This window comes from Octodon degus, unplaced genomic scaffold (assembly GCF_000260255.1).
Source record: "Octodon degus isolate 3935 unplaced genomic scaffold, OctDeg1.0 scaffold00024, whole genome shotgun sequence".
Lineage (NCBI taxonomy): Eukaryota > Metazoa > Chordata > Mammalia > Rodentia > Octodontidae > Octodon > Octodon degus.
The window spans coordinates 18,501,059-18,513,158 of NW_004524600.1; the positions used below are offsets into that span (position 1 = coordinate 18,501,059).

The 12,100-nt window shown below is 39.2% G+C and overlaps 1 protein-coding gene across 1 annotated transcript in view; it reads left to right on the top strand.

Moving 5' to 3' along the window:
* Positions 1 to 12,100, top strand: part of Utrn (utrophin) — a 522,813-nt gene that overhangs the window by 205,016 nt on the left and 305,697 nt on the right. Inside the window, exons 33-34 of the mRNA XM_023712207.1 lie at positions 2,615 to 2,785; positions 11,357 to 11,536. Coding sequence (XP_023567975.1) covers positions 2,615 to 2,785; positions 11,357 to 11,536 — 351 coding nt within the window. The remainder of the gene's footprint in view (positions 1 to 2,614; positions 2,786 to 11,356; positions 11,537 to 12,100) is intronic.

The window sequence follows — 12,100 nt, forward strand, 5'->3', positions numbered from 1 at the left end:
GGTCTCAGAACTGTTTCACCCAATTGGTTATTTAAGTTTAATAGTGAAAGACTGGTTAATGATAACAATGTATCTTAAAATCTTCAGAAGGAAAGGAGAATGTTTTGTGGACCTTTTTTTTGGGGTGTGTGTGTGTGACAGTTTTAAAGTTATTAGTTTTTAAGATCAATACTTTTTAATGGAAACAACTTGACCCAAAATCTGTCACAGAATTTTGAGACCCATTAAAACAAAGTTTAATGAAAAACAACAACAACAAAAAACCCCAGTTAAATATGATGGCCATATGAAAGTGCCTGTCAGTCTGTTGCCATTGGGCATCTAACTGAACTTAGCAGAAGAGCTTCTGTGGTGAGGTGAGGCACAAGATGGGGTGGCATAGTTCTGGGCATGTGGGAGTAGGGTCCTGGAGCCAGCCCTAGAAGTGCCTGGGAAAGATTGAGAGGTCTTTGGGGTGGTGGGGTCCAAGAAGGGAGTTATTTTTAATTTTTTTTTCTGTGAGAGAAGAGTACAGTTTAATAACTGATGGAAATAATGCTCTTGAGAAGGAATGGTTGGCTATCTAGGAGGGAGAAGGGATGAATGATTAGGATAAAAATTTGCAACCTCATATGGCTTAATCAATATGCAATACATCTTAAAAATGTATTGATTAGACTGATAAAAGTATAAATTGTTATCAGATGACTATAAATTATTTTCCTCCTGGTTACACAAATCTTTGGTGACATTAAATTTTGTGATGTTCGTGTAGTTCTCTAGTATGTCAAAGTCATGTAACTGTCATTTGATTGTGTAATAACCATGTGTTTGTCTCTTGTAATGTGTGTGCAGAGGTGCTGTTGACTTAGAATCTTGAATTTTAATTAAGCTGTGCAGCAAAAGTATTTTACTCTTGAGAAGGAATTTACCAAGAGTCAGTGCTTGAGGGATGGAAGAATAAGATTGAACCCAGAGAGCTAGAAAAACCAAGAGTAATCCTGTGTCACTTAGTAACAAAATCTCACCTGTATGTCTTTCCACATCATCCAAGGAAGTTCCATGCTGTATACTGGGGTGACTGTCCACTCCTGTCCTTGGACATTGATACCCTATGTATGCTTCCATCTGAATGAGAACTAACTGTGTTTAGGTACTGGGTTGTGATGTCCCCTAAGTGGGCATCTTGTCCACTTGCTGTTGTGAATGATGGCTCTTAGTTTGAGAATATTACTGTAGAATGAAAAGCATTAGATTTACCTCATTCAATGGCCGTGCCATTCTTTTTTTTTTTTTTTTTTGTACATGAGGGAAAAACTTTTTTTATTAGTACATATTTGTGGTTCATAGTGATTACTGTTATCATTCGGAGTTGGTACATGTGTCCAGCACATTCTTATCTTCATCCCGTACTGCTCCTTTCTCTCCCGGCTCCCTCCAACTTTTGGCCCCTATCCCATGTGCAAAACACCTACTCTCATCGTCATTTTGGTCCCTTCTACTCTTTGCATTCTCTTTTCCTCCCTCTTCCTCCATCTCTTGTTCCTGCATTCATTTGAAAGAGATCTCTTTACTTCCTGTTTATCTATTTGCTATTTTGCCCTTTTTCTCTTTCTCTCTCTGTCACTTTGTGTGTCTCTATCTCTCTCTTGCTTCTCATATAAGAGAAGCTGTGTAACATTTGTGCTTATGTGTCTGACTTGCTTACTATTGTGTTCCCAAGTTGTGTCGTTTGCCCACCAGTGCCCTAGGTCAATCACTCCTTGTGGCAGAGGAGTTCTTCATCGTGGACAGATACCACCTTTTCTTTATTCCTCCATCTGTTGGTGGACACATATCGTTTCTGAGATCGGGCTGTTTCAATTCTGCTGCCATGACAATGAGTATCCTTGGAGCCTTGTACACTGTGCTACCCTTGCCTTGCCCTTAACCTTTTACGTTTCAGTTTGCTTATGTAGGAAGTAGGAAGAACAGCAGGGCCAATCACGGGCTGCTATGGATTTTATTGTGTAACACATGGGTGAGATGTGATTTGAAAATGCAGTGGGCGTTTAAATTACAATTTCAAATGATTGCAGCAAAAGCTATGTTGTCATTAACACTCAGCACACCCCAGAAGTTCAGTTCATTTTGCTCTTGATAACAATAAGAACAAAACACTGGTAAGGTTCATGTTGCATAGTTGTGTTTTAAGTTGCGCAGTGAATTGTAAACATAGACTTGTGAACACGTGCTGTCTGCCCCTGTTGCTGTAATCAAGTGCCTTTTCTTCAAGGGAGTCCTCCTCTGAGACGCCTTTAGGCCACCCTCGCGTGATAAGGCGTGCCAATTACTGAGTCTTTACCTTGGTTGGGAGCAGTGCCAGTCCTTGGTGTATGTGTTTTCACATTTTGTTCTCCTAGCAGCCCCGTGAAGGCCATGCCTCTCTCCTGGGGACAGGATGAGTTGGGGCCTGGGAACAGCCACACTGTGGTGACTCCATGTAGACTCACAGGACCAGAGGGGCACTCAGAGGTGCCGCAGATGTGGGCTGTGCACATCTCGGGCTGAGATGCAGATCAGTTTGTATGTTTAATTGGAGCCCTGATTCCCATTCATGTGTGCTCACATCTGTCGCACCTCCTTTTGCCTGCAGGTGACAGAAGGAAAGCAGGATCTGGAAAAAGCATCTCAGCTTGCCCGGAAGGTGAAGAAGGAGGCTGCCTCCCTAGCTGAGTGGCTTTCTGCCACTGAGGCTGAGTTGGTGCAGAAGTCTGCTTCAGAAGGTGTGCTTGGTGACTTGGACACGGAAATCTCCTGGGCGAAGGTAAGTTTAGGTGGCCTCCAACATCGCGGCTGTGTGGCTGTGACATTTGCCCAGGGCATTCTGGGTGGACACTTTCTCTCCATTTCGTATTAAACAGAGCCTTTTCTTTGTTCCATTATTTTTTTCATTTCTGTGTCCTAGAACATTTTAAAAGCAGCTATTTTAATAAGATATTTTTATCTGGATTCCAAAAGCCTTAGACTTGCATGGAATATTGAGGTCTTTGTCAGCATGATTGCTTAGGGGACACTTGAAAACATTTTAAATTAGCCACTTTCAAAATCTGTGACAATTTCTCCGTACTCAGTCTTTACAAAGCATTGTGCTGATTTTAATTCTTCTTTAATAATTTTTGTACCAATAACTAATCTTTCTCTCACAAACCAACTAATGTGAAGAACATAGGGACAGAATTTCTAAAAATCAGTGCCACAGTTCTCTGTAGCCATATAGTTACTTTGAAATTGCAGAGATTAGAGGGTTGATTTGGGAATTCTTTCTTCAGAGGCGGACAAAGCCCACAAGGGAGTTCATTCCCGAGTGCTTGCCTCAATTCTTTCCCTAAGAAAGAAGCAGGTATGCTAGGGAGTCCTGAAAATAAGTGATGAATGTAGAAAGGGGTGTTTATATAAAGGGAAACTTCCAGAGTGGCTGCAGTGGAGACCAGGTTCTGGGCAGGCACAGTGCTGCTTTCCCTGGCTGTGCTGCGGAGGTGACGCTGGAGGGAGTCAGGGGGTTGGGTCAGTCCAGGAATCTAATACCAAAGGGTGTGTGTGTTCCCTGAGTTGGGTGAGCGGCAGGAGGGGAAGAGATGGCCATGAGAAGGAAATGGGCGAGGCCACAGGAGTGCAAAGCAGGAGACCAAACTGTTTTCCTTACATTCAAGTCTTCTAGGAAATGTTATCTTTGTACAGTACACTTTTAAGACAGTATTTTCCCTTGTTCATAACATGATTTAGAAAATTACAGTACTCTGAAAAAAGTGATTGAAGAGGATTTCAGAAAATGGAAAGATATTCCTTGCTTGTGCAATAGGAAGAATGAACATTGTGAAAATGACCACACTCCCGAAATTGTTATACATAACATTGCAATCCTGATTATCATTAGTATACCTCACAGATCTAGAGAAAGCATTTCTAAAATTTGTCTAGAACCAGAAGAGGCCTAGAATAATAGCAAAAGCAATGTTGGACAACAAAGGCAAGGCAGGAGCTATCAGAATTCCTTATTTGAAATTATACTAAAAAACTCCTGTGACAAAAAACCATACCCGCAGATCAAAGGAACAGAGTAGAAGATGCAAACACAACTACAAACACACTCAGCCACCTTATCTTTGACAAAGGGTCCAAATATGTTCACTGGAAGAAAGATAACTTCTTTAATAAATGGTGCTGGAAAAGCTGGATTTCTACATGCTGAATGAAGACTAAAACTAGACCCATGTCTGTCACCATGTACTCAACTAAAGTAGAAATGGATCAAATATTAAAACAGAAACACTAAATCTACTTGAAGAGAGAGTAGGTAGAAATAATGAAGACAAAGATGTAGGTAGAATGTTCCTGAACAAAAACCAAACTGCCTGGGCAATACTCCAAGGAATCAACAACTGGGATCTCATCTTTTTGAGAAGTTTCTGCATGTCAAAAGAAATCAGCAGTATAGTAAAAAGAAAACGCATGAATTGGGAAAAAATTTTAGCTGACTGTCCCTCAGACAAAGGGCTTCTCTCAAGGACATGTAAAGAATGGAAAAAAATCAAGGCCCCAGAATTCAAAGATCCAATGAAAAAAGAGGGGCATCTAAGACGAATACATACTTCCCAGATGAAGAAATACAAACGACAAAGAAACATGAAAAAACGTTCAACACAATTAGTCATGTGAGAAATGCAAATTAAAGCAACACTGAGATTCCTTCTCACTGGAGAAAGAATGGCTGTTATCAAGAAGTCAACCAAAAAACAAATGCTGGAGGGGCTGTGGGGGAAAAGGAACCCTTCTCCACTGTTGGTAGGAGTGCAGACTGGTACAACGACTGTCTAAATCAATATGGAGATTTCTTTAAAAAGTAGGATTAGAGGTCCTGTTTGACCCAACCACTCCCTGTCTGGGTATTTTCCCAGCATGTTTTTGTTTAAGGCTGAAGCAGGACAACCCAAGTTGGAATCAGCCCGGGCAACCTACTATTGCTGCTGCTGCTGCTTTTTCTTTTTTTTGGTACTGAGAATCAAACTCAGGGCATTGTTCTTTGCCAGGCAGGCACTTGTGCTGCTGAGCTATTTACAGCCCTGTCTTTTATTTGTATATGTTTGAAGTTTTACTTTCCCTTACATATTACTTTCATTTCTTTCTCTTGCCTGATTGTTCTGGCTTGTTTTGCATAGTATATTCAGGAGTGTAGTGGTGGACATCCTTATTCTTATTCTTATTCTTGAGTTGAGGGATGACTGTCAGCTTTCCCCGTTTAATATGATGTTTGGCAGTATGTTTATCATAAATGACTTTTATTAGATTGAGATAAGGGCCTTTAGGTTTTTTTTTTATCTGAGTTGCTGTTTATTTTATCAAAGCCTTTTTCTGCATCTCTGGAGATGATCATATGATTTTTATCTTTGCTTCTGTTTGTCTTTTTTTTTTTTTCTGTTTTTTTTTGAGAGTCTTACTTTGTAGCACATGCTGGCCTTGAACTCATTATGTAGCTCAGGCTGCCTGGAACTCACAGTGATCCTTCTGCCTCAGTGTCCCAAGAGCTAGGTGTCCTTGATTGTGCTCATGTGATCTGTGACACTTACTGATTTGTGTATGTTGAACTGTGCTTTATCCCTGGGGCAAAGCCTATATGACAATTAACTGATCCGGTCCGCGTGAGTGGGAAATACCCAGCTAAATTGGATCAGTGTAGTTGTGGGTGTGGATGAGGGGATTTACTGAAGATGGAAGACTCACCCTGGGTGTGAAGGTCAGGAACCAATAGGATTGCTGCCTGAATGCACGAAAAGGGAAAGGTAGAAGGAAGGCTCCCTTCGGTTTCTTCAGAGGAACTCCAGTCCTCACCTCTTCTAGCTTCCCTCAGGGACCCTTCAGTTTTCCATTGCACACCCTTTGATCTCCTGATAGGGACCTGCAGGGAAACTAGAGTGGACTCCAGACCTTTGTTCTGCTGGCTTCTTTGGGTCCCCAGCGCATAGCCAGTCCTTTGGCACTTTTTCACACCTGACTCTGTTTGTAAATCCTTGCATATCTACATATCCTGCATTAAATCTGTTGCCCTACTAAACAGTAAATTGGTCTAGCTTGCTTAGTTATGGTATATGATCTCTTTACTGATTTATTGCATTCTCTTTGCCAGGATCTTATTGAGGATTTTTTCATCTATATTTCTTTTTGGTGGAACCGGGAATTGAACTCATGCCCTTGTGTTTGCCAGGGAAGCGCTTATTCTACTGAGCCATCTCCCCGGCCCCGCCTCATCTATATTTCTTATAAGGATTGGTCTGTAGTTTTCTTTTTCAGCTGGGTCTTTGTCTGGTTTTGGAATCAAGGTAATGCTAGTGTCTTAGAATGAATTTGGAATCACATCTTTACCTCTCAGTTGCATTTTAGACTTTGAGGACTGCTGGTGTTAGATTTTCTCTGAAATTCTTATAGAATTCACTGGTCCTGGGCCCTGGGCTTTTTCATAGTTGGTAGGGCTTTATTACTGCTCCAATTTTTATTACTGCCTATTATTGTGGTGTTCAAACTTTTTGTGTCTTTTTTCATTCAGTTTTGCTAATTGGTATATGCCTAGGAATCTATCCATTTCTTCTAGATTCTTCAGTTTTGAAGTAGTTACTAATATTCTGGATTTTCATTGTGTTTGTTCTTTTCCTTTTTTGTTTGTTTTTAGTTTTTTGAGATAGAGTTTCTCAGTAGTTTAGGCTAGCCTCCAACTCCTCATGTAGCCCAGGTTGGCCTTAAACTGGAGAGAATCCTCGTGGCTCAGCCTTCAGAGGATCACAGAGGTGCATCACCACCCTGGCTCCTCACCCGCTTCTACTCTCACTGGTATAGGTCTTTTTTCTCTCCTTTTGGTGATAGGTGTGATGCCTTCCGTGTGAATTGTAACAGCAACATTAGCACAGATTTTCTTTTCCTTATTTTACAGTTTCCTTCTTAACATTGGTCTCATAAGTCACAGCATGCAATTTCTTTTTCTTTTCATTTAAGACAAGCATTTAACAGCTTTACTTTTTTTTTTTTTTTAATTTGGGACAGGGTCTACAGGGTGTACAGGGTCTCACTGCATAGATCCAACTTGTAATGATCTGCCTTTTTACAATCTCCCAAAAGCTGGGATTACAAGCATGCGCCACCACGCCCAGTCTTAACTGCCCTCTCAGCGTGCCCTGGGGGCGGGATCTGTATGGCAAGCCTGGAACTTGAACCCCTGACCCCTGCTGTTTTGATCTTTTTAAGCACATTTTGACATACATAGCCACAAACATCTATTTAAAATGGAATTATATTGTATCTAGTGTTTTATGTACTTTCAAAAACATTTATCTTTTTTATTTTCCTTTAACTGGAAGGATTTCACATTATATTTTAATGATATGCATAGTATTTCGTTAATTTTAATTTTTATTATCTTATGTCCATTTAAATTACTTCTGGTTTTCAGTATTGTAAATTGTTGTAAGTTTATTGTGGAGAATAAATTATTAGCCTTTACTGGCTCCAGGGTATATCCATTTGAAGGCTTAGCACATATCTAGAAATGCTGTATATGCCACTGGGAATGAAAATTTCTACTTGCTTGTTTTAACCACAACTTGGACAAAGGTAGGCAAGTATTCTTTACTCATTGAATTAGATAATCTTCCATAAGCTTAGAGGCCACCTTCAGCTCTTTGGAGAAAATTAGTGTAATTCAGGCCATTGTTATTCACAGGTTGTCTTTTAATTTAGCGCTGATTGTCCTGATTATTCAAGCTCATTATAGTGTGTATTATTTTAAACAAATTTTTTGCAAATACACTTTCCTTTCCATTGTATGTTTTTTAAAAGAAATTTTATTGAAGAATGAAATCCAACTTCACTTTTTCTGCCTTTAGTGTTTAGAGAGGCCAGCTTTACTACAAAATTATGTCATTATTGTAGTCCCTTTGAGGTCCTTCACATTGTCATATTTTTACCTTTCTCATTAATTGTGATGGAGTTTGTTTTGCTATAAATCAAAAACAAAAGTGCTAAACATTTTTCTAAGGTGAAGTCTGGTCTGTTAAGGAAACAATCATTTCCTCCGCAGATTTGACACACCAAATCCGTGTATTCTTATTTCTCTGTCACTTTTGTTTCCTTCTCCACTAATCCGAGCCTTTCAGACATGCCAGTTCTCCAACTACTTAGCTATGTAGTGTTACCACGTGGTATGTTTTTAAGTATGATTAAGAGATTTCCTGTCATTATGTTTCTTTTTGATACTCATATGAATTTTAGAATTAGAATTCTGTTGGAAATTTTGAGTTGCTTGATATTTATAGATCTTTCGGGATGTGAACTGACATTGTGTTCAGTTTTTTCTTCTTAACATGCTACATTTCATTTTTCCCCAAACTTAACATTTTTATATTGTGTTTTGAATTTTTTTTCTTCATAAACATTATATATATGCACAGGAAAGTTACTTCTACATTTTTTTTTTTTTTTTGCTACGTGAATGTGTGAATTCTTTTATTAATTCTGGTTAGTAATACGTGGTATTAAACACTGTATATTTAATATTTGATCATCTGTATCTCTATACTCAAATTCAGTTTTGAAAGTTGATGCTCATTATTTATTTAAAGACTGTAAATAGTGTTTTTCTCTTAAGGGGTTTTGCATTCTTAAATTTCAGCTTAATTTTATTATAGATTTGAAATAATGAAGATGGAATATATAAATCACATAGCGTACTGTCTTCACTCGAAATGAATATCAATGTGAAATATAATCACTCATCTTTGTAACGTTCTTTTTTTAAAATTTTTTAATTATTTATTTATTCATTCATTTATTTGGTACAGGGTATCACTATGCAGTGCAGACTTATAGTGATCCTCCTGTCTCAGCCTCCCCAGTGCTGGGATTACAGGTGTCTGCTGTCATGCTCGCAGTTTCAGTGGCCCACATGCAGTACTGGGGATCAAACTCAGGTCCTTGCACTTGCCAGGAAGGCACTTAGACCACCAAGGTATCTCCCCAGCCCTGTTTTTGAGTTTTTTTTTTTTCTTTTCTTTTCAAAGTTTTATTGATAAACATATAGCAATGAGACAGTTTCAAATCAAATCGAAAGTACAAGTTTCAACAAATAATACACTGCATACATTCTTCTCAGTGGTTAATTGCTGTACAAGATGCAGACTTGTGATCCTACTTACAAACACCATTAGAAAAAATCATTCTATTCATTAAGAGAATGCAACTATATATCTATCCCAACCACTTTGAATACACAGATACAAAATGGACATTCATAGTTATACCCCAATTTTTTTTAAGTTCCATTGTTGAATCTTTGTAACGTTCTTATTTCAGATTTAAAAACCATGCCGGCACTTGGGAGGCTGAAAACAGGAGCATCATTATGAGTTTGATCTGTGTAGTGAGACCCCGTAGACCCTGTACTGATTACATTAAGAAAAGAAACATGCATATTCCACAGTACTCTAGTGCTTTTGCACTTAGAGTATGTATAATTATTTTCACTGTAAAGCCTAAATGGGTCTTTCACGTTTAAACATAATATTTTTATTTCATAGCTCTTGCATCATTTTCAGCTTATTTTCTTTATTATGAACTCTATTAGCATACTGTGTATGCTTTTAAATTTTATTACTTGTAGATAATTATTTCTTCTAATTCAAACAGCCTGTTCCAGGCATTTGGTACATAATTCTGGAAGGAGCGCCTGCGCCTTCACTGTGGAGAGCGTGGGTGCTGCCTGTTCCTCTACCCCTCCACCCCTTCCCTTCTCTCCCTGCTTTTTAACTTGCTGGGTAGGAACACAAGGAAGAAATATTTCCGTGCACCCATAAGTATTCTAGTAATTGATGTGGTCAGTGCTTGCGTAAACCTCAACTTCCTTGTGAATTTGCGGGTCGTCTGCTTTTCACAATAGGATTGAACGATGGTCCCATGCCAACTTGCGCTCCTGGAAATATGTTCTTGGTTTAAATATTATTTTAAGAAAGCTCAGTAGTTTAAAAATAGCACAAGGACATTAGTAGCAGTACGAGAGATACGTGCACATGCTGCTATTTGAGAGAATTTTGTGACTTCCAGCATTGTGACTGTGTACTTGGCCTGGTCAAACTGTCCTGTTACCTTTGCCTGTTGTGACAGTTTTAAGACCAAAGCTTAGACTTGTTAGTTCTCTGATGATTTACTTAGTATAAAATACTTTTTAATGTTTATATGCCAGGCTGCATATTAAGTAACCTCGATACAGGGTATACTCCTACTTTTTTAAAAATGTTTTATTTATTTGTTTGGTACAGGGTCTTGCTACCTAGCTTGGACTCGTGGTGATCCTCCTGTTCCATCCTCCCCAGTGCTGGGATTACAGGCACATGCCACCATGCCCAGACTTGGTGGCCCGAACAGCAAACGGTGTGCCTGGCATGTGGTGTCAGGGATTGAACCCAGGTCCTTGTGCTTGTCAGGGAGGAGTTTAGACCCTGAGCTGTCTCTCCAGCCCAGCATATGTTCTTTTTTCTTAAGGTATTTGGTACAGGGTTTTGCTATGCAGTTTGGACTCATAGTGATCTTCCCATCTCAGCCTCCCCAGCACTGGGATTATAGACGTTTGCCACCATGCCCAGTCTCTGTAGCCAGTGCACCTGGGGACAGGGCTGGAGAGGCATGTGGTGCTGGGGATCAAATCCTGGTCCCTGAGCTTGCCTTAGCAGGTGCTTAGTCCACTGAGCTATCTTACTAGCCCAGAATATACTCTTTTTAAGTGATTATTCTGTGCCTAATAATTTATTTTCCTAATCTAGAAGATAACTTTTTCTCTTTGGAGATGAGGTCTTATTATGTAGTTGAGGCCAGCCTGGACTCACTGTTTACTCAGGCTGGTCTCAAACTCATAGTGATCGTCCTGCCTCAGGTGCCCTAGCACTGGGATTATAGGTGTGTGCACCACCACACCTAGCTGGAAGATAGATTTATTGTGACTATTTTAGAATTACGATTTCTGAAATCCTTTTATTTTGTCATTGTGCAGTTATTGAGAATGAAATGGATTTTGTGTTTCTAGGTTTATGATGTTTGTAAAAAATAGAATTTATATTTAAATAAAATACATCATATTTGTTACTCTTTGTGATATTCTTTAATTAAATATTTAAATTTTCCTTGGTTACCCAAGAACTCTTACTATAGTAATGAGTTGTTGTAACCCTTTGAAACATTACATATTATCTAGGAAGTCATGGACTACTGTGATTGTCTACAAGCAAAGTTTTTAAAAATAAGATGATGTACATACATTTTGTAATTCCTGACAGACCAAATGGGTCTTGGTATCATTTTCTAGAGTGTTCTGAAGGATCTGGAAAAGAGAAAAGCTGACTTGAACGGCATCACGGAGAGCAGCGCTGTGCTCCAGAGCCTGATCGTGGGCAGCGGGCCCGTGTTGGAGGAGAAGCTCTGCGTGCTCGGGGCTGGCTGGAGCCGCGTGCGTACCTGGACGGAGGACTGGTGCAACACCCTCATGGTAGGTCGTCGCAGGGGTAGCTTCCCTAGGAAATCGCTTCTCTCCTGTCCTTGTTTTTATGTGCTTGCACTTTTGGTTAGATTTCCCAATTCTCTTTTCCGGAGTATCCCGGTAGTGATTTGCTTGTGAATTAATTTCACTAAAAGTCCATTGTACTTTCCGGTAGTAATTTGGCTCTACCTCTTTGAAAAGGTAATAATTGGAAGAAATTCACTATGTCTCTATTAAAGAAGAAACTCATCATGACTTACATAGAAAGCATAGCTTTTGTTTTGGAAATGTCTTATGGAATCTGTTTTCACGTTACTATGGGCTGTTTATCTGCACATGCAGTTATTACAATAGTCTAATAATCGTGGACTAGGTGAGAGCATAAGTTCTAGTATTTGACTAACAATTTGTGACTGCTAACTGAATGACATTAATCAAGTCCTAAAATGCTCTCTAAGCCTCAGTTTTTGCATCTGTAAAATGACCGTTATTGTCATTTTTATCTGGTGCAGTTTTTTTTTAAATTTTTTTTTTAACATTTATTTAGTGTGTGTGTGTGTGTGTGTGTGTGTG